The sequence below is a fragment of the Talpa europaea genome (genome assembly GCF_964194135.1).
Source record: "Talpa europaea genome assembly, chromosome: 7".
Lineage (NCBI taxonomy): Eukaryota > Metazoa > Chordata > Mammalia > Eulipotyphla > Talpidae > Talpa > Talpa europaea.
Window position 1 is genome coordinate 209,578 of NC_140074.1, and position 23,925 is coordinate 233,502.

The 23,925-nt window shown below is 73.2% G+C and overlaps 2 protein-coding genes across 2 annotated transcripts; both read right to left on the reverse strand.

Annotated features, from left to right (window-relative positions):
• Positions 1-1,711: 1,711 nt before the first annotated feature.
• Positions 1,712-12,848, reverse strand: RABL6 (RAB, member RAS oncogene family like 6; the record flags this gene model as incomplete). Its single annotated transcript, XM_084236363.1, has 15 exons — positions 1,712-2,067; positions 2,153-2,220; positions 2,504-2,663; positions 2,778-2,991; positions 3,060-3,254; positions 3,562-3,697; positions 3,780-4,057; positions 4,954-5,057; positions 5,690-5,795; positions 5,877-6,017; positions 6,372-6,463; positions 6,749-6,801; positions 7,308-7,355; positions 8,216-8,350; positions 12,719-12,848. The coding sequence occupies 15 exons, from the start codon at positions 12,846-12,848 to the stop codon at positions 1,888-1,890; spliced, it is 2,040 nt and encodes a 679-aa protein (XP_084092489.1). The 3' UTR covers positions 1,712-1,887.
• A 646-nt stretch (positions 12,849-13,494) lies between these two features.
• CCDC183 (coiled-coil domain containing 183) lies at positions 13,495-19,439 on the reverse strand (the record flags this gene model as incomplete). Its single annotated transcript, XM_084236265.1, has 13 exons — positions 13,495-13,613; positions 13,865-13,961; positions 14,030-14,306; positions 14,536-14,696; positions 14,932-15,032; positions 15,343-15,397; positions 15,470-15,595; positions 16,334-16,456; positions 17,468-17,572; positions 18,205-18,372; positions 18,456-18,533; positions 18,865-18,986; positions 19,376-19,439. 13 exons carry the CDS (start codon positions 19,437-19,439, stop codon positions 13,495-13,497), a joined length of 1,596 nt encoding a protein of 531 aa, XP_084092391.1.
• Between the last annotated feature and the right edge of the window lie 4,486 nt (positions 19,440-23,925).

The following is a 23,925-nucleotide window of genomic DNA, read 5'->3' on the forward strand; positions in this document are numbered from 1 at the left end:
GCAGCGTCTCCCTGTGTCTCCCACGCGCCTGGCCACCAGGCCGGCAGCCCCCGCGCTGGGGGCCGCTTTCCTGGGGACAGCCTGCTGCGCCCCTGCTCCGCCCGGGTCCCCCGCGGCCCAGGCCAGAACAGTGACCCCAGAGAGCAGGCCTGGGCCAGGGCCCCCTCCCCGCAGAAGCCTCCTCTGGCCCCAGCTGCCCGGGGAGGCGGAGACCTGCCCAGGGATGGGGGCTCAGGACGGTCCGGAGCTGGGCCCCGCGGCTCTGCGGCTGCGGGAAGCGGGCCGGCCCCGACCCACGTGGGGGCGAGCGCCAGCCCCTGACCGCCTCCCCCGGCGCTCAGGCCGCCGGGGCTGGGCGAGCCCCCCACTCGGCTTGGGCTGGCCGCCCGCGGCTCCGGCTCCGGGGCGCAGTGCCGGCCGCGCGGGGGGCCACGGCCCCGGGGCGGCGGGGGAGGGGCGCCGGGCACCACCCAGGGGCAGCCTCGGGGTGGCCGGGCCAGCGGCTGCCCCTCACCCCGCAGGACCGGCTGGGCCGCCGGCGCCCAAGGGCTCGCTGCGGGGGCTGCTCTCCCGGGGCGGGGCGCCCACCGCCCTCCCGCCTCGCAGGACCATCCCCCTCCCGCCCCCTCCGCGCGGAGCTGGGGCCGGGCCGGGCCGCCGGCCGGGGCGGCGGAGGCTCCGCCCCGGGGAGGTGACAGCCCGGCCTGGGGCAGCGGTGGCCGCGAGCCGCTCCCGGGGCGCCGGGCCGGTCTCCCCGGGGCGCAGGGCCCCGAGCCCGCGCAGGCCCCCCCTTCCCCCCCCCGCAGCCCTCCGCGCCCGGGGGCGGCCGGTGCCGCCGGCGTGGGACCCGCGCCCCGGCGCCCCACCCGCCTCGGGCGCGCGGCCGACCCCTTACCTGGCGCTGCCCTGCGCCGCGGCCCCGGCCCCCGCGGCCCGGCCCCGCTCCCCGCGCCGCCGCGGCCCCGGCCCCGGCCCCGGCCCCGGCAGAAGCTTCGAGGAGCGGCGCGAGCCGGCCGCGCTCGGTGCTGCCCCCGGTGGCGGCCGGCGGGGCTGCGCTTAAAGGGGCCGCGCGCGGTCTCCGGCGTCCTCGGGCGCGGACCCGCGTGACGGCCCGGCCCGGCCCGGCCCGGCCCGGCCCGGCCCGGCCCGGGGGCGAGCACCTGCCGGCCCCGCCTGAGGGGCACCTGCCCGGGGCCGCTGGCGGCTGCAGGGTGCGGCCCGCCCCGGCGGAGCCCCGAGGCCCGGCCCAGTCCGGCCGGCGGCCAGAGCCCCGGAGGGCAGCCCGCGGCCGGGCAGGCAGCAGCAGATGGGCCGCCCGCCACCCGCCGCGCCGCTGGAGCCGCGAGCTCCCCGCGGGCACCGGGGCCAGATGGCCCCCGCCCCGCGCCCAGGCCCCGGCGGGTGGGCGGCAGGGCCTGTCCGGAAGCCTCGCGCGGCCGTGCCCGCCGCCCCTCGGGCCGGCACCAAGCCCCGGAGCGCTCCGCTCAGCCCCGGGGCCCCAGGACGCAGAGCCTGCCCGGCCGGGGAGAGGCCCCTGCGAGGTGCTGGCTGGGCTCCGTGGCCAGCAGCTGCTGTCCGCTGCCCCGGGCAGGGGGGCCGGGTGGCCAGCACGCGGCGGGCGTGGGGCGAGCCGGCCGGGGTGCCCGGGGGCGGGCGCGGCAGAAGCACACGCGGAGGCGCAGTGGAACGGGAGAGCTTTATGGGGGGCGGGGTGTGGGCGCGGGGCGGGCGGGGGTGACGCCCGCGGGGCTGTGGCCGGCCTGAAGCGGGGTGCTGGCCGGCGAAAGGCCGCTGCCGGGGGGCGCCCGCATCGCTGCTGGGGTGCGGTGGGGGCAGGGGCCACCCCGCCCATGGCCTGGGGCGGCGGCCCCTCCCTGAGAAGAGGGGCTACAGCTCCTCGTAGTCCCCGCCCGCGCGCAGGTGGCTGCCCGGGGCCGCGCCCAGAAAGGCCTCCAGCTCGGCCGCCGCCGTCTTCCCGGGGCCCCGGGGCCGCCGCCCGCCCCTGCCGTCCTCCCTGTCCTTGGTCTTCTTGTGCTTGCTCTTCCTCTTGGCCGCCTTCTCCTCCTCCTGGGGTGAAAGGCCGGGGCGCCCGCCGTCACCGCGGGGCCGGGGTCTGGGCCCCCCTCGCCGCCCAGGCCCCGGCCCCACGCACCTCCCTGCCCTTCTTCTTCTTCTTCTTCTTCTCCTCCTTCTCCTTGCGGGGGGCCTGGCCCTCCTTGTCTGTGGGGGGGGCAGGGTCAGCTCCTGCCGCGGGCCCCCAGCAGTGGGGAGGGGCGCAGCAGGTGCCCGCGGAGCCTGTCCACGCAGGAGCTTCTGGGGCAGGTCCCCGGGCCGCGCCGCTGGGGCCAGCGGAGCTCGGAGGCCCGAGGGGGCGGGGCCGCCCGTGCCCACAGCTCGCAGCCCCCAGGTCCCAGGCTGGGAGTCCCAACGTGGCTGGACCCAAGGAGACCCGAGGGGCACCTGGGGGGAGGCCCTCCCCCAGCCCGCGGCCCGCGGCCACTACCTTCCTCACTGCTGTCCTTGGGGCCCGCCTCCTCCGGCCCCAGCCCGAAGAGGTCGGCCGGGTCCTTCCGTCTGAAGGCGGGGGCGGGAGCCTGCGGGGGCGGCGGGGCGGGCCCGGAGTCCGACCCGGCAGAGCTGTCCTCGCGCACCGGGAGCTCCCCCTGGAGGAGCGGGTGGGTTGGGAGCAGCTCCCGGCCCCTGCTGCGCGGCGGGGGTCGGGGTGGCCTGCCCTCCCTGGGTCACCAGGCTGGGCCCCTCGCTGCGCCCGCCCTCACCCCCCCACGCTGCGCGTCCGAGTCGCTCTCAAAGTCGGGGTCGTCCATGACGAAGGACAGCATCTGGGCAGCGACGGGCCCCTCGGGGTCGCTCTCCGACGACGACACGGCCTGCGCGTCTGCGCCCCGCTCCTGCCGGGAGGCCCCCTTGCTGGGGTGGCCCCCTGTCCTGGGCGCTGCGCCCCTCTGTGGCCTGGAGGCCTTCGAGGGGAACCTGGAAGGAAGGGGCGTCAGAGAGCCCGCGGCCATCTCCCCGCTCCTCCCCCCGCGGACCCCACATACCGCTTGGTCTCGGGCTCAGAGCACTTCTGGGGGGCGGGGCCAGTGGTCTTGAGGTACCCCACCAGCCGCTCTGCTTGGTCCTCACTGGGGACAGGGCCTGTGGGCAGCGAGGGCCTGCGGGGGTGCTGGTCCTCGAGGTCCACATCGTCCTGGAAGCCCGCCACCATGGGGTTCGCGCCCAGGGCCTCCCCGTCGCTGTTGGGGGTCGGCACTCAGAAGGTGTCGGGCACCATGTTGGGGGGGTGGGGCCCTGGGGGACCCCTGGTGCCAACAGCAGGAGACAGCTGGGGGCCCCACATGGTGCGCACCGGGCGGGGGGTGAGGGAGGAGGGGGGCTGGAGAGAGGCTGCGGCACCAGGCCAGGCTGCGGTGGGCACGCCCGCCCTCGCCTGAGCGCCACCTCGACCCTGGTTCTGAGCCAGGACGGCGCCGAGCCGGCCAGGCAGTGTCCGCTCTGCTCCACCAGAGCCCAGGGGGCTCGGGAGGCTGCCCCAGGCCTCACCTGTCGCTGCCTGGTGGGACGTCTGCTCCAGCCGACTTCTCGCCCTTGGCTGGGGCCGCGTCCTCCAGGAAGCTGCGGTCAAGGCCGTCTTCAGGGACAAAGTCCTCCACGTTCTGGACTCCGGCTGGGGCCAGCTCTGAGGGCGGCAGGCACTCGGTGCCCACCCCAAGGCTGCCCCCACCCCACGGCCCAGACACAGCAGGACGGCCGGGGCCTACCTGGGGGCGGCAGGGCCTCGGCGGCCGGCGAGCTGGTCCCAAACAGGCGCGAGATGAGGCCCCGCCGAGGGGCCGGGGCGGCCGCCGGGGTCTCTGGAGGGGACGGGGCCTGAGGCGGCGGCTGGGGGGCGGGCTGGGGCGTGCTGGGGCTGGAGCTGCCAGTGGACGTGAGGCTGGGTGGCACCACCGGAGACTGGGAGCTCGAGGGTGGGCTCTGCCCGTTGGCCGCTGGCGGGGACACGTGGCCGCGGCTGCGCGCCTCCATCATCTCCAGGAAGCTGGGGACGCAGGACGGTGACCGGCCTTCTCACGGGGCGCAAGAGCCTGACCGCGAGGAGCTGCCACAGCATGCGCTGGGGGCCCTGACGGGAGTGTGGTGGGCATGGGCCGGGAAGGCAGTCCTCACCCCACTGCCCGCCCCAGCCCGCGTGGGGCTAAAGCAGGGACTGCGGCCTGAGGGGGACAGGGCTCCCCAGCCTGTGGTGAGCTCCCTCGGGGGCAGCGCCCAGACAGGGCATCTGCCATCAAGAGGGGTCCTGCTAGCAGGGGGTGCCGGTGGGCAGGGCCAGGGGCCAGGTAGTCGGCCTCGCCTTACTCCATCCTACCTAAGGGCCTGTGGCAGGCACACCCTGCCAAGTGTTTGGTCTTGGGGAGCAAGGGAAGGCTCTGCTCCAGCAGACCCCCGCAGGGATGAGGTGCCTGCCTTCCCTGCTCAGGCAGAGTGACCCCCACTGTGCCTGCCAGGGCCTGGAAGCCACGTGGGGGGCCGACCTGAGTGCACACTGCAGAGGTGTCAGCCGTCTCCCAGCCCTACCTTCACAACCACCCGCACCCCAAGGAGCTCAGGGAGCTCTCCGGGGACCCTGATCTACAAGGTGGGTGGGGGCAGCTGGGGTGGCCGACCGCAACAGGGCTGGCCCCAGCAGACATCAGGGTGGCCAGGGCCTGGGCGGCAAGATGGAGGCCTGGCTGTGCGGGGTGAGCAGCACTGGGGACGGCGGCACAGCTGTGCCCAGCGGCTCCCAGGCTGAGTGGCCACCGACCCTGCAGGCCCGGAGGGCCAGGGCCGCCTGCCAGGCAGCTCCGTGTGGTAGCTGCCAGCCCCTCACTCTCCAGGCCCCACCTGCTGACAGTGGAGAGCCCCAAGGGCTCGGCCCACCCCGCCGGCACCCACATGTCGTAGTTCTGGTCCTCCGTCTCCTGCTGCACCGAGAGCTCCTCCAGCGTGGCATCTGTGTCCAGCTGGTTGGTCTCCAGCTGCCGCAGCAGCGTCTCCCTCTGCAAGGGGGAGGGGGAGGCAGAGCTGGGCGTGGGCCCCCACAGAGACGCCAGCCCACAGCATCCTGCCCTCCCTGCAGGCATGCGACCACCCGGTGTGCGTGTGGGTGCCGCCCCGTGGCCTGAGGCTGGAGGGTCGTCCTCCTAGGAGCCGCTGGGCCAGCCCAACAGTGACCCCCGCACCGCTGCACGCACAGGTGCCTCCAGCGCCCCCGCGCTGCGACCACCCCAGGGCCTATGTCACATCATGGCCGCTGGGCTGCCCAGGCCACTGTGTGGAGGGCCAGCACCCCAGCCAGCCCGAGCCAGGTGGGCGCCAGAAGAGTGCCCGCCACCTGGGGGCGTGGAAACAGGGTCCCACAGAGGCCCCCTGTGCCCCCGCCTAAGGTCTTCTGCAGGAAGTTGGTCCCCAGCACGCGCCTGTCACGGGGCACGGGGTGGCTGCTGGGCCCTGGCAGCTGAGCGCGGCGCTGACCGTGGGCACCCCGGGTGGGCAGGCAGGCGGTCGTGGTTTTAGAAACCCTGGTCGGGGGCCAGCCCAGCCTGGGGGAGGGAAGCGCCCCGCCCCGTCCTAGTGGGGACGCCCCAAGCCCCCACACCTCCCCGGCCAGCGCCGAGCGACGGGCCCTCACCTGCAGCTGCAGGAACGGGATGTTGAAGAACTTGTGCAGGTACTTCAGGCCGAAGCTGTTCTTCATGGAGGACTCGGCGTAGCGGAAGTAGGAGGAGCCGGGCGGCCTGCGGGGAGGGAGGCGCGTGAGGCAATGCGGGGCTGCGGGGTCCTGCCCCCGGCCCGGCCCGGCCCGCCCGCCCGCGCACCGGTCCAGGCGCTCGATGAAGTGGCGCACGTCGTCGGGCAGGATGACGCGGTGCTCGCCCATGTCGCGGTAGTTCCCCAGCACGCACACCGGCACGTGCGTGGGCACCTTGGGCAGCTCCCGCAGGATGTAGCTGAAGGTCCTTCGGGGGCGGGAGGCTGCCTCAGGCTCGGGACAGCGGCCTGCCCGCTGGGAGCCCCCCGCCTTGTCCCCGCCACCCCCACCCCGCGCCGCGCGCCTGGAGGAGGACAGAGGCGGGCCGCCCACCCCCGCAGCCTCCCGCAGGGTCCACCCGAGACCCGGCTCCTGGCCCCGGGAATAAATCGGGGGCTCTTGGGGCAGCATCACATGGGCGGCTGCCTGGGGACGCCAACTCTGACCCAGTGCTTTTGGGAAGGGGCGGAGGGAGGCACCCAAACTCCAGGCCCAGGCGGCCCAGCAGCCCCGGCGGCCCGCGCGCTGGACACAGGCCGGCCATCGCCAGGAGCGCCCTCACCACTGCTTGGTGATGTCGAACATCATGACCACCCCGTTACAGTTCTTGTACACGTCCAGGAACTCGGCGTCCAGGGCCATCTCGGACTCGGCCTGGGGCGGGGGACAGGGCCTGAGGTGGGCCGGGGCCGGGTCCCAGGAGCAGCGCTCACTCTCGGGACAGCTGGCCTCTGCCCCCTCTCGGGCAACAGCAGCCGCCCAGGGCGACCTTTCGGGGCCTCCCAGGCCAGGCCAGACAGACCGTGCCCTCTGGCCCTGGCCGAGGAGAGGGGCCCGGACAGAGGCCCCGACCTGTGTCCAGGGCAGGCAGCTGCCCACCCGCCGGGCAGGGCTACGGGCGCATGTGCCCTGTGCCTGGAGGCCGCGGGCGCAGCTCACCTCCTGGGGGTCGTGCCCGGTCTTCAGGCCCTCGCCTCGCTTTTTGCATTTTCCTGGTTGAAAAACACAGGTCTTGGGTGGAGTGGGGGTGACGGTGCGGAGGTGGCCTCGGCTGCGGCCATCTCGCCACCCGTAGCCCCGCCCTCACGGGCCTGCGCCCAGTCACCCTCGGGAGGCCGGACCTGGCCCCAGAGAGGCCCGAGGCCCGGCCGAGCTCCCTCGAGAGCCACCATGTCCAGCCCTCGCACAGGCGGGCTCCCGGGGTGGGGTGTGCCCAAGGCCCGTGGTCAGGCCGGGCGGCCCCGAGATGCTGGGCTTCCAGCCCTCATTCCCTCTACCCCTGGGGACAGCCGCGGTGGACAGCCGGGCCCCGACAGCTGGCTGGTCCTGGCCACTGGGTACCCGCCCGGGGGGCTGGAGGCTTGCGGGTGCCCCATGGGCCTTGGGCATGGCACCTGCCTCGCAGGATCCCCCGTGGCGATAACAGAGCCCGTTGGGGGTGGGGGGCTGGGGAACCCGGGGTCCTCCACTGGAGGGGAGCAGCCCCCGGAGCATTCACCTTTGTCCACCACGTCCCAGACCTCCACTTTGACGACGTCATCAGTGGCTGGAACGGGAGGGCACCAAGGTCAGCAGCGGCCCCGCCCGCCACTCCAGCCCGCCCAGGCGCCGGAGCCCTCTCCCTGGGAGTCACGGGGGCCCCGGCCCGGCGCCGCCATTCTCCAGCGGAAACCCTGCACGGGCCGCCCCGCACCGCTCCCCACCCCCGCTGGCCCCGGCAGGCCGCCCGCGGACGTGTGGGGCCGGCCCGACGGCCCTGAGGTCACCGCCCCGAGAGGAGGGGGCCAGGCTGCCCCTCCGCTGGCCGGTCACAGGTCGGGCTTCTGCCAGAGGCCTCCGAGCGCGGCAGGCAGGGCCCGGGCGTCCGCCCTCCCACCCCCGGGACTGCCCGACGCTCCTCGGTCCCCGCTCCTGCGTGCTGGGCCACGGGCTGCCCGGGCCAATGGCCAAGCCTCGGGGCGGCAAATGCAGGGGAGGGCGTGGAGAGAGGGGTGCCGGGCAGGCAGGGCCTCCGCACCCCAGCTCTGGTGAGCCCAGGCTAGCCCGCAGCCGTCCACTCGGTCCTCGCCAGGGATGGGACCGCCCGTGGCCCGAGGCCGCCTGCTGCCAGGATGCAGCTTCTGCCGGGGCTCTGACAGACAGGCTTGGGCGGAGGGGAGGGCGCGACCCTGTGGCCGGGGGAGCTACGGGGCCCCTCCGCCCCCAGGCTGCCCTTCTCTGCCCCCCCACCCCGGGGGGCCCAGGAAGTGGGGCGAGGCGGCCTCCACGAGCACCCCCGCCAGAGCGGCTCCGGCTCACCCGCGAGTGTGCCGTCGCCATGACAACGCCAGCTGGGGGCGGCGTCTCCAGGGGAGCGGGGAGCAGGGCGCAGGGAGAGGAGCCCGCCCCGCCCCGCCCCCGCCTCACTTTTGTAGCTCCAGTGGATGCTGGTGACCTGGATCTCCTGCGTGGGGATGTACTCCTCCACGAAGCGCTTGCCCTGCAGCCGGTGCCACAGCGCCGTCTTGCCCGTGTTCCTGTCCCCGCGGATCACGATCTTCACTGCAAGGAAGGGGTCAGGCCGAGGCTGGGCCGTCCTCATCGCGAGGCGAGGGGCCCCTTCCCCGCAAGCAGAAGGCCCCCGGGGCTCCCGGGGCTGGCGGAGGGGGCGCCGGTCAGAGGCTGCGGGCCCCAGGCCCCCACCAGCCCTCGCGGCACACGTGCCCTCTGTCGCCCGACTGGCACGTCCCCAGCGGGCAGCACGGCCAGGGCCGGTGCGGCCAGGGCCGAGGGCTGCCGGGCAGGGCTGGCGCGACGGTGTTGGGAGGGACAGAGGTTCTGCCCTGAGAGGACACGCGGAGGCAGCACCCCTCGTGCAGCCCGCGGACGGGGGAGCGGGCAGCTGCGGGGGCCGCAGGCCGGAGCGTCCAGCACCTCACACCGCTGGCCTCAGAGCCACTCATGGCCCCCATCGCGATCCGCACCCCCAACGTGCCCCCCACGTCCAGCTTCAGGCGCCAGGAGGGAGCAAGCGAGTGGTTCTCAAACACGCTCCGTTGGGGCTCGTGCCGCCCCCCCCCCCTTTCCCCCAGGACACAGCAGCCACCGGGCTCCGCTTCCCGGGCATCCGCTAAAGACCCACTTGTGTGCGGACGGGCACCTGCAGGCGCTGGGCAGGCTTTGCCCACCTCCTCCAGGGAAGACCAAGAGGTTCAGGGGCTGCCCGGCGGCTCTGCCTAGCCATTGTGGTGCCAGCCTCCTCTGGCCCCCAGACAGCTCTCGAGGTTGCTCCGTCAGCTGAGTCCACTCAAGAATCTCCCTCGACTCTGCCCCCCCGAGTCCCTCTCGTGGTCACTGCAGATCCCTCGAGGGGTCGTCCTGCCCTGCGGCGGGGGTCCCAGCGCCTCCAGAGGGGCAGCACCCGGGCGCCCAGGCCATGGTCCCAGAGCCCCGTGGCGGGGCCCGTGCACCCCAGAAAGGATGCGGGCCACTCCTGCACCGGCCCAGGCGCACCCAAGCACATCTTCCACTGAGGTTTCTGGGGCGCAGCCCCTGGCCGGGGGCAGCCCTGCTCGGAGGTCACCTCGCGCTTAGAAACTCGTAGAGGCCGCCCGGCCCCGCTCCTCTGGGACGGATCCTCGACTCCTTCCCGCCACCACCGCCGTCCCAGCTGGCGCCCGGGGACACCCGCAGGGGAGGACGGCTCAGGAGGGCCGTCCGGGGCGCAGGCGCCTCCGCACACCGGGCCTGACCGGCCCCCACCACACTCTGCTGGTGTCCCTGGCCCGGCCGAGGGGCCAGGTGGGGCCGGAGGACCCTCTCCCTGGCCGTCGATGCTGCTGATCCACCCTCACTGAGGCCACTAGCGGGCAGCCACGCCCCAACTGCCTCCTGGCTGGTCTCCTCCAGGCCTTGCTGACCCGGGGAGCGCGACCCCCCATCCTTCCGCTCTCCAGGGCTCTGCCTCCCACCGGGTCATGGGCAAGCGGCTCAGTTTCCAGACACGAAGCCGCCCGTCACCCTGCGCCCTCGGCCACAGCGCTGCCTCGCCACCCCCTCGGCGCCCCGTGCCCCGTGCGGCTGCTCTGCCGGGAGTCCTGAGGCCCCGCCCGTGTCTTCACGGGGCTCAAAGCATGACTCGTTCGCGCTGGTCGTGACTGAGAAGTCTGACCTTCTCTCTAGAACGGATCGCGCGCCCGCGGACGTGAGGGCTCGCGTTGGAAAAGTGAAGCAAAAGCAGCCCCGGGGTACCAGGAGCGACCTGGCTTCACCTGTTGAGAAGTCTGCGCTCTGGGGGCCTCCCTGTGCCACGGGGTGAGCGCAGCGCTGTGAGGCTGTCCGCGGCTCCTGCCGCTCGAGTGCGATCCCGGGTCAGGGAGTGACCCCCCGGTCTCCCCGCTGCTCCCCTCAGCAGTGGATTTCAGCAGATCCGCCTGCCCTGCTCCCCGCTGTCTCTGGGGAATCCTCTCACCTGCCTCTGGCCTGCGCCCCAGCTCGCGTGCGCGTCAAAAAACCAATACATCTTTTTGAAAAAAGTCTCCGCTTTGGAGTAAAAGCTCAAGCTGGCTTCAGGAGCCCGCGCTCGGCCCGGCGCCAATGGGGGGCCATGGGACTGCGGGGTGGGGGGGCGGAGAAGCCGGCACAGGAAGACGTGAAAAGAAAACGGCCCCGGAGCCAGCAGCGCGGGGGGCCTCCGGGACCTGCCCCGGGGTGCCCCGGCCCGGGGGGTTCGGGTGGCAGCCCCCGCAGGGCAGCAGCCTTCGCACGCCCAGGAAGAGCCTGTGGTTTCCCTCCGACGCCGATGACCAGCGACTGTGCCTCAGCCTTTCGCCAGGACCGCCGTCTCCGAAGACCCTGCCCCCGCCCTCCCGCTCCCCCACGTGGCAGGGCCTTTTCTGCTCAGAACCCCTCAAAGTGGTGGTGTCCCCTCAGCCCCGCGGCCTGGAGCACCCACCCAGAGGCCCGCGCGCCCCCGTCGCCGCGGCTGGCTTTGGGCAGCTGGGCCCGGGGCCGGCACCCGTCGGGAACGCAGGCCACACGGCCCACGCTGGACCGGGAGCCCGCAGGGGCGCGCGGCTCTTCGGCGCGGCCGCAGATTTCCAGCAGAAACGCTCTTGCCCCAGAAAGCAGAGTCTCGGCAAGGAAGGGCGTCCACCCACTTCTACCCTTAACGCTGAGACCCGACGGGCAGGGCGCTGCCCACGGCCGGGGGCTTCACCGCTGGGACGCAGCCCGTCAGCGGAGGGACCCGGGGGGAACCCGTCGGCCAAGCGCGGGGCTGAGCGGTGCCGGGCAGCAGGGGCAGGGCTTGGCCACTCTCTCCCCCTGGCCCGCGGGGACCCGGGGCGCGTGGTCCGGCGTCTCCACGGGGGTCCGTTCCCGGCGCGCCCTGTGCCTGCAGGATCCCCCAGGCCAGCGATGGCAAATTTAATAGAAAATGACTCCGAGGTCCCGGGAGAATGAGGTTCAACAAGAGACAACTCGTGTACTTGGGAGTCATCAACTGTCACCCAAAAAATTCCCGAGCCCGCGGCTATCGAGTGGCCAGTTTGGAAAACACCCGCGGCCATCACGCCTCACCGCGGGGAAGTCAATTTCAAAAGCCTCCCGCCGGCAGCTCACTCACCTGCCCCCACCCCTCCCCACCCCACCCCCCACCCCTCCACTCTGGAGACCGGGCCGGGCGGGCTTCCTTCTCTGGGGCAAAGCCCGCGCCCCCCCTCGCAGGAGTGTGGCGGAGGCGGGCAAGTGCAACCTCAAAGGACCCAGGTTGGGTGTAAAGCAACACTGTAGGCTCGAGAGGCTCAAACGCCGAGTCGGGAATCAGCGTGAGTCTTCTCCTGCTGCCCGCCCTGGCTGGGCCACGCGCACAGGGGTCTAAACGTCCACACGATACTTCTTTGAAGCCTGCACAAGTCTCCGCAGCCTGCCAGAGTAAGTCGCTGTGAGCCCAGAGGCTCCCCCGAAGCGGCCAGGGGCGGGGAGACCGTGGCACACAGGAGAGTGCCGGAGGACACCCTCGGAAGCAGGGACAGGCCTGTAAATGCCACCAGGGGAGGCGGCAGGACAGAGGCGCCAGAGGTCAACAGGACGGTGGGACGGCGGGCTGCGCGGTTTACAAAATTTATACCCCAAGACTAGCCTCTGCACAGAGCGCCTCTCCCCACGCGGAAGGCGTCTCCGTGGTCCCTGGAGCTTTCTGAATATACCCGTTACAAAGGCTCTCCAAAAAGGGAGAGCGGGAACTCCCTGGCGGCACAAAAGCGCAGCGCTCTGCAGCCGTCCACAGCCTCTGCAGCGCGAGTTCCATCCCCGGCCAGGGAGCTGCCCACGGGGCGCAGCAGACTCTCCCGTCTCCCCGCTGCCCCCTCAGCAGTGTGTTTCCGTGGATCCGCCTGTTCTGCTCCCCACTCTCTGGGGAGTCGTCTCGCCCCCCGCACCTCTGGCCTGCACCCCGGCTCCTGTATGCATAAATAAATCTTTTTTAAAAAAGAGGGGGGAGAGCGGCGGGCAATAAAGTGGCCTGGCTGCTATGGCACCTCCCAACTGAACACCAAGTCCACCCAAAAGCTCCAAAGCTCCAGCCACCAGAGCGGGGGGCTCGCACCCCTCCAGGGGCGCCGGCTCTCGGTTACGTAAGCCTCGCGCCCCGAGGTCACCTGGGCCAATCAGGGCCCCGCGCGGCGCGCCGGCCCCGCCCGGGCGGCTTCTGCGGGGAGCTCAGCGCACGGGCTCCAGCGGCAGCTCCCCGCCCGGGGCCGCGGGCCCCCCGACTCCGCCTCCGGCCCGGGGCTCTGGCGCGGGCCCCCGGCCGGCACCGGCTCCCGACCCCAGGGGCGGACAGTGGACGCGCCGCCCGCGGGCCCCACCGGCCCGCGCCCCGCGCCCCGGGACCCCGCCTGCCGCCGCGCCGCGGGCCGGCCGACTTACTGTTGTACTGCACCCCCTTGGCGAAGCGCCGCTGCAGCGCCTGGTTCATGGACTGCAGGCCGGCGGGGATGTTCTTGTCGCGGCCCGGAGCCTGCTCCGACCCCACCAGCTTCTTGAGCGCGGAAAACATCTTCCCGCTCCGACGTCCGAGCCCGGCGCGGCCGGCGAGCTCAGCGGCAGAGGTGGCAGCGGCGCGGCGCGGCGCGCACCATGTCCCGGCGGCCCGGACCCGGTGCGGCCTCAGGCCGGGGTCCCGGCGGCCGGGCGCCCGCCTCGAGAGGCTCTGGCCTCAGCGGCTGCGGCTTCGCTCCCCGCTCGTCAGCGCCGCCATCTTGGCGCCGGCTCGGCGGGGCGGGGCGGGCAGCTACGGGGCGCCGCGAGGGCCAGGGCAGTGCGGCGGCGCACTGGTGCGCATGCGCAGAGCGATGCGGGCGCGGACGCGTGGCTACGGGTCGTCGCGAGGGCCACGGGAGTGCGGCGGCACGCAGATGCGCATGCGCGGAGCGGTGCGGGAGCGGACGCGTCGCTACGGGGCGCCGCGAGGGCCACGGGAGTGCGGTGGCGCGCGGGCAGCTCGGGCTTGGCCGCTGGCCTCGGGGCCGCGGTGACCCGCGCCCGCGCCTCCCCTGTCCCCTGGCGCGCTCCCGCCCCCAAGCTCCGGGGCCCAGGTCCACGGCGAACACCGCGCCTCCCCCGCCAGACCCCGCCTCTGCGTCCCGGGCCCAGCCGTCCAAGAAAAATGTTTATTTGTGTAACAGCGGGGCGGGCCGCGGAGGTCACTTCCTCTTCTTCTTGGTCACCTTGAGCTTGTCGTCCACCAGCTGCTGCGCCTTCTTCTTGATCTCGGCCCGCGTGGGCACGTAGCTGTGGTCCATGTCGGCGAAGTGGAAGGTCTCTGCAAGGCAGGGGCTGCGCTGGCGCCCTCGCCTCTGCCCACCGCCCGCGCCCGCGCCGCGCCCTCCCCTCTGCCCCCTGGCACCTGTCTGGGCCCCACCCCGCCACCTCCATACACTGAAATCCCGGGGTACAACGGACACGCCCTCTTGTGCCTGCACCTCGCACGGGTGCCCCCAGGCTGCCCGGTCCAGCGGCCAGCACCTGCTGCTGGTCCCCTTCCCCCTCCAGCCCCACCCAGCCGGTCTGTACCTATCATGTCGTCCTCCAGGTCCTCGAAGCTGATCTTGGTGTTCTGCTGCTCCCTCAAAGTCGAGGACTCCAGGGCGTCCCTCACCTTGGCGTGGACCTGCAGGTCGGGGCTGTGGGCTCTGAGGGACAGCGGCCAGGCGGGCGCCTCCCCCCAGCCCCAGCTACCTCCTGGGTCCCAGCGAGCGCCTGCACGCTGTCGGCCAGCTGCACAAGCCTGCCCTCGCAGAAGGCCAGCTTGCTGTACATGTCCAGGGCGCCGGGGGCCGCAGGCGCCTGGGTGCCGGGCATGGTGACGCCGATGAGGCGGACGTAGAGGTTGTCAATACCCGTCTGGACGGTCAGCAGCAGCTGCTGGCCTCTGCTCGTGTTGACGAGGGCCAGCTGCAGCCGCTGCTCCTCTTCTCTCAGCATGTCCTGCATTCTCCTCTCCAGCGACTCAAAGCTGAGGGCGGGTGGGAAAAGAGGTGGCAGACCCCAGGCCCACAGGGGGTGCTGGCAGGGCCCCCAGACATGGCGGCAGCTCTGCCCGGGCAAGGAAGGCTCCCATGGGGTCCCTGGCGGGGACTCGGTGGCTCCTAGGCTGCCTGGCCGCGGCAGCCCCAGCCCCACATGGGGGGGCTGTCCGCGAGGATGCGGCGGGTGGTGGCGGCCCGGAGGAGCAGCCGCGGTACCTGGTAGAGGTGGGCGTCTGCTGGAACCTCAGCACGGCCTCCTCGAGCTCCAGCTTCTGCATCAGGGCCTGCAGCCGCGCCCGCCGCGCCTCGCAGTCCTCCATCTGCAGGTCCAGGTTCTCCTCCGTGTGCCTCTGCGCCAGGAAGCGGCCGGCGATGTCCTGGGGCCGTGGGAGAGCAGCCATGTGGATGTGGCCCGGGACCCGGTGGCCACCGCGGGCCAGGGTGACGCAGCGGGCGCGGGAGGTGTGCTGCTAATCCCGGTCGGGTCGGGTACTGGGAGCCCCGGCTTCCTGCGGCGCTGCCGGCGGGGTGGGGCCTGAGTGGAGGCTGAGGCCAAACCCCAGGTCGGGTCTCGGGTGCGTGGGCCCCATTGGCGGGCGTGGGGAGCGATACCCAGAGGTGGGAGCAGCGCACGGCAGCCTTGACTTTCTCCACCGGAGCCGCCACGTCCTTCTGGTACTGGATTTCAGCCTTGGAGGCCCGTGTTTTCATCACTGGGCAGAGCAGAGGGAGGCTCTGAGGCTCGACCCCTGCGTCTGCTCCCTCCTGGGCGGCCCGGGGCCCACGGGGTGGGGACAGCATAGCGCTTCTCAGGGCCAGGGGGGCTGTGTCCTTTCTGAGGGGCGAGGGGTGGGGTGGGACGCCTGGGACGGCCACAGACCGAGCTCCCTGGAAGGTGAGCTGCGGGGCTCGGCCTCAGCGGAGGCGGCTGGGAGGGCCGGGCTCACGCCCGCGGGGACAGCTGGCACCTGGCTCGGGGCCTCAGGCCTGGCTGGGGTGGGCGGGGCTGAGGCCTCGGCCCACCTTTCGCCATCTCCAGGCCCATCAGGCTGGTGGGGAAGTCCAGGTCCTGCTGGCCCTGCCGGGAGGGGTGCAGGTGAGCGGCCTGGGCCGGGGCGCCCCCTCAGCCGCCCGCAGGGGCCCAGCTCACCCGGCGGTACTTCTCGCTGGCCGCCTTGCTGTAGACCTTGTCGATCAGCTTCTTCTGTTGGTTGAGCCGGTTCTCCCGCGCCCGGCGCTCCTGGATGAAGGTGGCCTCGCCTTGCCGCATGTTCCGCTGGGGACACAGGGTGGGGGTGGGCGTCCAACTCCTGAGACCCCCCGGCACTAAACCAGCGACCGCTCTCGGTCCTCGTCCTCCCAGAGCCCCGAGAGCCGTCCAGGCTGATGGCCACACCCCTCCCCGCAGTTCGAGTCCGCCAGGGCCAGCCCATGCGCCCTGCACGCCGCTCCCGCACCCACATCCCACCCGCTGCCAGACCTCAGGTGGCCTCTTAAAGGCCTCTTGGTCTGTCTGCTTGGGGCCAGCACCCTCCGCCACTGCTCTGGCCCTAGTGACTAGTCTGCTCTGGCTCCTTCCGGTCTCCAGCCAGGGGGCACCCATTTTGTAACAAGCCTGGCGGCCCCCACCCCTCCCTGGGCTCTGGCTCGGGCAGGGCCTGCACCCCACCCTTGCTGCCCACCCCCACCCTGTGTCCACAGTGGAACTGCCTTGACGGCACAGGCTGCTGTCCTCCGCAACCTGCGGGCACCCTGTGTACCAGGACCTTTGCCCACCCTCCTGCGGGCCCCCAGCCCCTCTGGCCTGGCCCGAACCTGCCCAGACCCCGCCCCAGCAGGCCCCGCGTGCCTGCCCTATGGCCCGGGTCTCGGGGCCTGAGCACTGCACCTCCTCATACCCCTCAGGCCGCATCCCTGCAGCGGGTCCTGGCACCCCAGGGAGGAGGTGCGCCGGCTGGCCCCTGCTGCCATGCAGGTGCAGGCGGCCTCTGCAGGGCCCTGGAACCAGGCTCACCTTGACCTCATCCGTGATCATCATGGCATCATGGGACATGACGGTCATGTCCGACAGCTCTGAGCAGTAGCTGACCACCAGGTTCTGTAGCTTGTCCAGCTGTGTGGAGTACCCGACCAGCTCCTGTGTGGAGGGGAGAGGCAGGTGCTGTCCAGTGCTGCCTGGCCCTGCCAGCGCCCCCTCCCCGCCCCTCTCTGGCGTCCTGTGGTCCCACAGGGGGCGTCAGGCGGGACCCCATCCTGCACCTGACGTGGAGCTCCCAGGACATGCGCCCACTGTGCCCGAAGGGAAGTCCACAGAGGGCAGCTAGCAGGGCCCACTGAGGGCTAAGGCAGCTGCCAGCCTGGGGGGGCCTGGGGGTAGCCAATTGTCTGGCCTGGCGGGAAGCACAGCCAGGCTCAGGGCCGAGCCCCCGTGGTGCCACCTGGGCTCCGCGATCTGTGGGCAGTGGTCAGTGGGCATGTGCAGAACCTTCAGTTCCTTAAAACACGCAAGTGACCTCAGGAGTTACTTTGTAAAGTGCTGTTATCTAAGGAGGGTACCCCCCCGGCACACGAAGTGACGGAAGGCCAGGACCGGCGGGGGGGCGGGGCGGGCAGGCAGGTGCGCCTGCTGGCGGGGCGTGTGCTGGATGGCGGGGATGGCGCCTGGGAGCTGTGCCCCCACCTCACCCTCCAAGCCAGGTTTTCAGCGGCCGCCCCCCACTCAGGGCCTTCTAGGGCTCCCTCCCCAGCCTCAGGTGAAGGCATTTGGGCGCCTTCCTGCCCGCCCCTCCCTCCCTCGCGCAGCCCCTCTGCGGCCCTTGTCCCATCTGCTGTGCTCCGCTGGGGGCGGGCAGGGGTCCCGCCAAGGAGTCCAGCTCCATGGCAGGCCCTGCCCGGCCTCCTGGGAGGGGCCGCTGCTGGGAGGGTGGGCGGTGGCTGCCCCGCGGCCTGCTCGGAGGGGCACGCGGCTTGGCCCTGCCCCTGGGGGGCTCCTGGCAGGCCCTCGGGGCGTCCTCCAGGGCCGGTGTGCCCCTTGCGGGAACAGCGGAGGGTTCAGGGAGGGAGGGCCGTCCCGGGGGCCGGCCTGGGGGGAAGCCGCAGGGGCGGGGGTGCCGCGCCCCGGGCGCCCCGGGCGTGCGCGGGGCCTCACTTTCTTCAGGTAATCCAGCAGGTGCGCGTACAGCAGGTGGATGTGCCGGCTCGAGTTGATCTTCACCATCGTCTTTTCGATGTTGTTCTCCAGCTGGCGGATGACCTGGGGCGCCGGGGCTCGGTGAGACGGGCCGGCCGGCCGCCCGCAGGGGCGGAGAGGAGGGCAGGGGCCGCCTGCGCGGCGGGCCTCCGCGCGGACAGCGCTGCCCGGTCCTCCCGGGAGCCGCGCCCGGGAGGTGGGACGCACGCCCCGCCCCGGCCCGGCCCGGCCCGCCCCCCGGCCCGGCCCGCCCCCCGGCCCGGCCCGGCCCGCCCCCCGGCCCGGCCCGCCCCCGCCCCGGGCCCCGCCCCCGGCCGCCCTGTCCCGCCCCGCTCCAGGCCCCGCCCCCGGCCGCCCTGTCCCGCCCCGCTCCAGGCCCCGCCCCCGGCCGCCCCGTCCCGCCCCCGCCCCGCTCCAGGCCCCGCCCCCGGCCGCCCTGTCCCGCCCCCGCCCCGCTCCAGGCCCCGCCCCCGGCCGCCCTGTCCCGCCCCCGCCCCGCTCCAGGCCCCGCCCCCGGCCGCCCTGTCCGGGCCCCGGCCTCCATGTCCCGCCCCCGGCCCCGCCCCCGCCCCGCTCCGGGCCACGCCCCCGACCGCCCTGTCCCCCCCCGGCCCCGCCCCGACCGCGCTGTCGCCCCCCGGCCCCCCCCGGCCCCCCCCCCGGCCCCCCCCCGGCCCCGCCCCGGCCCGCGCCACCTGCAGCTGCCGCCGCTCCTCGCGCGTGGCGCCCGGCTGGCCCTGCAGGCGGGCGAGCTCCCGGCGCAGGCTGTCCAGCCTCTGCCCGCGCCGCCGCACCAGGTGGCTCAGCGCGTTGTGCGCCCTCTCGCGGTCGTGCACGTACTTGCGCAGCTTGTCCCGCGCCACCTGCGGGGAGGCCGGTCCGCGAGGGGCGCAGGGGGCCCACGGCCGCGCGCCCCTGCGTGGGGCGGGCGGAGGGACCCCCTTACCTCCATGGTGTGGGGGCAGTGCGCCAGCCGCGTGGACAGGTCCTTCCCGCAGGCCCTGGCGATGATCCGCTGGTCGGACTGCGGAGCGGGGTGCTGAGTGGGGCGCAGGCAGCGGGCCCCAGCCCTGGGGCCCCAGGGGCCGCGGACACCCCCGGGCCCCATTCAGGCCGTCCCCGCACGAAGGTGACGGGCCCACGAGGGGGCCGCGTCTTCCCTGCAGGCTGGGGCCAGAGCGGCCGTGCCGGGGCTGGCAGGAGAGGACCCCAGCGAGACCGCGGCCCTCCCTCTGGGCTGGCCAGTGCTCCTGCTTGGGGGGCCTGTCCCCGGCTGGACGGCACCCAGGCTGCCCCCAGGGCCCGCGGCTCCTGAGAGGTGGGGCTGCTGCGGGGCGGCTGGCGGGGGCCGCTACCTTCCTGGTCGAGGCCCAGTCTTGGGCCGCGCGGCGGATGTTGCTGTTGAGGAGGGCCAGCGTGGCCTTGTTCTTGACGGCCTTCTCCTTTATGGCCTGGACCTGGAGCGCCCGGCATTGCTCTAAGGTCAAGGATGGGAGGTCAGCGTGTGGCCAGGAGCCCAGAAGTGTGGCAAGGGCCTGCCTCAGGGGAGTGCCCCTTCCTGCCCCCCTGCTCTGGTGGACGTGAGCCTTGCTGCTTGGCAGTGCCTGTCTGGGCCCCCTGACCGCTCTCAATGGGCAGCTGTGCTGGGCAGTGGGGAGCGCGAGGCGGAAGCCAGGATGGGCACCAGCTATGGTCCTTCCCCACCTCAGCCATGCAGGCTGGCGGCCCTCCCGTCCCTCTGCCTCCGGGGCCCACTAGCTCACAGAATCCTCAGAGCCCCTCTTCTCCCAGTCCCCTGGGGGCGGGTGGGCAGGTTGCCCACAGTTTGCCCTGGCCGCCCAAGGCCCTGGACGGCAGGCGGCTCACCCTGCAGCCGAGTGATGGTCTTCAGCTCCTGGATCTGCTCCTCCGTGTCCTCCTCCCTGTGCATTGTCCGGCACCCCTCCCGAGTCCTTCGGCTCAGGACAACTGCCTTGCACATTGTGCCCGGAACCTCGGCCCTTGGAGACAGGGAGGGTTCTCGACGCCAGGAGCCCGGAGTTCCAGATGCCCCCCACCCCCGCTGCCTCAGGGGGGCCGCTGGGAAGCAGCCGGGGCAAGCTGCCTTTCTTCCATAGAGGTGATGGGTGTGGCTTGGTGCTGCACCCCGACAGTGCCTCTGCACCCTCCATCTCTCCTCACTGAGTTTCCTACAAACTCCCATGCCCCGACTGCCGCCGGGTCTTCATCCAACGCCCCCGCCCCCGAGCTCAAGCCCATGCCTGCATGACCCAGTGGGTGGGACCCAGCCCTGGCCCTCTCTCCCCGACCTTGGCCGGGAGCCCAGCCTGCTCTGCCCCCTCCACCTTCTGGGAACTCCCAGGTCTTGCTTTAGAGGCCACTCACTCCAGGGGGGGAGGGGCCCACCTCCTCGCCGCACCCTGGGCTTCCTGGAGCCGCGGGTCCCCAGCACCAGCCAGTCTCAGACTCAGGGCACACACCAGCCACACCCACCCCTGCGCCAGGCGGAGACCAGGGAAGCTGCCCCTGAGCCCTGGAGGCTGGCGCTCAGGGCCCAGGTGTGCAGGAGACCTCCTCAGCCCCCTGTGCCCTGCTCACCCCTCCTTGCCCTGGTCCAGGTCCCCCTATAAGCACACTGGCCTGGCCGGCTCAGCACCTGCAGCGCTCACTCTCTCAAGGCGCTGTCTCCAAGCAGGCCGTGCTCGGAGGTCCTGGGGTCACCCCTGCCCTCGGCCCACACCCACGGTCACAGCACTGGCGTCCAGTTGGGCCTCTCAGACTCTCCCCCCATCCTGGTGAGTCTGTCTCGGACTCCAAGATCACTGCCCCCTTCAGAACCCAGCCCACCCCTGGGGTTGCTGCTTTGGCAGGCCGGCTCTCCAGGGCCTGAGGCAGAGCCTGCTCCCTGTCCTACCACATGAGGTCTCCCTCATCCACCCCCCCTTATTTTAGGGGGGCACATGCCCCCCCCAGGAAGGCTCCCGCGGAGATCAAGGGCAGCCCTGCTGGGGCTCCAAGGGGCGGGGTGTGAGCTTGGTCCTGGTCACAGGGTAAGCAGAGGTGGTGGGAGAACCGCTCCTCCCTTCTTTCCTGTGCGCTGGGATGAAGACACAAGGGCTGGGGCTGGTGCAGCCTTCCGGGGCCGTGAAGACCCTGTGGGGGAACCAGGGCTGGAGGTCCTGGGGCAGGGAACTGACCAGGAGCCTGGCCCTCCACTGGGCTTGGAGTGGACGTGCTCCTGGCGGGCTCTGGGGCTGGCTGGCCTCCAGCTCCCTCACAGGTCCCCGCGGCCGGGCGCTTGCTCAGCCACCATCCTTGTGTGTGACCGCTGAGCCAGGCCGCGCAGGGATTGGGTGAGGGCACGGCAAGGCCCTGTTGGTGTCTCCAGGTTGACCCAGAAGCCGGTGCTGAGGGTGCTGGGTGCCTGGTTTCAACTCCGCCGCTCCCCGGCCCCTCCCTTCCGAGCGGGTGAGGTGGCAGCCCAGGTGCTTCCTTCCAGAGACCTGCCCCCTGGGGAGACTGGATGGCGCGGGCAGGCGGCGGGCAGTCAGGCCCTGCCTGCGTGTTTTGGGAGCCAGGCCCCACTGGCCGAGTCCCCACTCCGCTCCTCCACCAAGGTGCAGGGACAAGGCCCCAGGGAACTGCCCCGGGGAACTGCCTGGGCCGGGTTGGAGCACCTGCCCAGGGCGCCCTCCAGCGTCGGCTGGGGCACGAAGGTGACTCAGCTTCTTACACTTGGTTTCCCAATTGCGTTGGGACTCAGGTAAGAGAACAAAACAGGTGTTTATTAGCCCCACTCTGGGGGTGCCAGGCCAGAAAGCACCAGAGTCCACCACGCGCCCCAGGACCGCTGCCCCAACACCAGTGTGCATCTGCCAGGCTCTCCAAGGCTCCTGCCCCGCGGGAGGCCAGCTGTCCAGGGAGGCCAGTCGTCCAGCGCAGCCGGGGTGGGCAGAGGTAGTCGGCAGTGCAGACCTGGCATTCGCAGCGGAGCGTCCGGTGCGGGGCTGCGCTGGGGCGGCTGCTGCAGGTCTCCCGCGCCCTGGAGCTCGCCTAGCTGCGCCCGCCTGCAAGACCAAGGGGTCACAGACAGCAGAGCCCCCCGGCTGGCGGCCCGGCGGCCAAAGGGAGGGCCAGGCCGGCAGCCGGCCCCGCGTCTGGTGCAGGGCTGCTCACCCCGCCCTCTTCTCCGGGTGCCCACGCGCCTCACTCTGCACTCACCGGCCCCAGCCCCACGCCCGCTCCCGGGCCTTCCTCCTGCCGGTCCGGCTCTGCAGACAGCCCGCCCGGGCCCAGGCCGTGCCCCCCTCACCTCTGCCCCTGTCTTTGGGAGCCGCCCCGACTCCAGGGAAAGCCAGAGGTCGCTGCCCGGCTGCGACTCCACTGGGTCACCCGACAGCTGGTCACTGAGTCCGCAGCTGGGGCGGCGGGCGGGGCTGGGCCCGGCCGGTGCGGGGCCGGGGGCGGCGGGCTCGCACTCGCAAGCTCCCCTGCAGCAGGCAGGTGTCTGGGCCTCAGCCCCCCCTCGCGGGGAGCCGCAGCACTGGGGGCGGCCACCCCTGGGAGCGGCGTCTGCGGCCGAGCCTGCGCAGGGCCCGGCCAGCCCCGGGGCCCGGCCTGAGGCTGCCACGCGCGGCCGCCGGGCCCGGCCCCTGCGGGACGCTCGGCTGCCCGGGGAGCTCTCGGGGCGCCCTGCCCCCAGGCGGCCCCGCCCCTCTGCGGACGGGGCGCCCCACCGAGCCCCCGCCCGCTCAGGCCGGCTGCTGGGCCCGGCGCCCGCGTCCCGCGAACCGGCCTCCCCCCGGGTGCCGGGCGGCCGCGGCGTCCACCCGGCCAGCCCCGGGCTCTCCGCGGCGGCGGCGGGGGGGGGGGGGGGGGGGTAGCCGCGCACGCGCAGAACAAGGTACAGTTGGGGCAGGGCCTCGGGGAGGGGCGGGGCCGGGCGGGGGCTGGTCTAGGGGGCGGGGCATGCCGGAGGGGCGGGGCCGGGGCTGGCCTAGGGGGCGGGGCCTGAGCACAAGCGCCAGAGCGAGGATAAGGTGGGGGCGGGGCCAGCCAGAGGGGCGGGGCCGGACGGGGGCCTCGCCTAGGGGGCGGGCCCGGGCGGGGGCTGGCCTAGGGGGCGGGGCCTGAGCGCAAGCGCCAGAGCGAGGATAAGGTGGGGGCGGGGCCTGCCTGGGGGCGGGGCCTCTGTCGGGGCGGGGCCTCTCGTGGAGGGGCGGGGGCTCGGGCAGGGGAGGGGTGCAGGGGGAGGGACGGGGTCTTCAGACCCGCGAGCAGACCGGCCCTCCCGAGCAGTGGCCTCGGGCGCTCGGGACAGGCGGCTGGACTGTGCCCGCACGGGGAGGGCGGCGGCTGCGTGGGTGCTCGCCCCAGGGGCTGGGCCCTGCAGGAGCCGGGCTTTGCTGGGGGGGTCGGGAGGGGCTGGTCTTCGGTGGTCGCGGCATCAGCTCCCTCCCGTGGGCAGAACCTGCCGCCGACCCGGGCGAGCCACAGGGCACCCTCTACTGAACCCCAGGGGCGCCCCAGCGGCCCCTCTGCTCTGGACCGGGCACGGTGTGGGCCTGCACCCCGCAGGGGGCGCAGAGTGGCTCTGGCTCCCGCAGAGGCGCGTGGAGAGCGGTCTAGACCCCACGGCTCGGAGAGTGGCCCGCCTGGCAGTGCCAAGGAATGCACGGCGGCCAAAGCCCGTCACAGCCCCTGGGGCACGTCCCCAGGAGGGGCAGCCGGCCAGAGCCTTACGCGCCACCTCCCAGAGGAGAAACAGGCTCGAGATCCAGCAACCGGCAGCGTGACAGAAGGAAAACACAGGCCCGGCCCGGCCCTGCCACACACGCACACGTGCACGCACACACACCTCCCAGCCCCTGCCGAGCGGGGTTCGCCCTCACCCCCACACCTGAAACACCCCACGGGCTGGCCCAGGTCCGGCAAATGGGTTTGGCTCAGCGGCCCCCAAGCCAGGGAGGGACGGCGGTGGGCTGAGCCCCAGGGACAGGCAGCGTGGACGGCCTCCCAGAGAACCGGCCCTGAGCGCCTGCGGGACCCGGGGTCCACTAGGCTGGGGTCTGCCGCCGCCATAACTGCACTTTGAGCAGGACGAAGTCAGAGGCCTAGTCCCGCCCTGGGGCTCGCAGGTGTGGGTAGCCACCTACCTTTGAGCGCGCATTGGGGGCCCTTCTGTGGCCACCTGTCCCAGCAGGGGTGTGCTGCCCCCCACAGCGCCTACCCTTGGGCTGAAGAGTTGGAGGGGAACTTTCCGGAAGCCCTTCAGCTGCTGCGAGTTCTTCTGCCCCTGAGGTCCAGCCTCAGGACCAGGAGCCGGTCCTGGAGATCATTGTGGGCCTCCCCAGGCTGCCGCCACCCCTCGGCTGGGGCTCCCCGGGGAAGGACCCCCCACTGTGGGGCCCATGGGG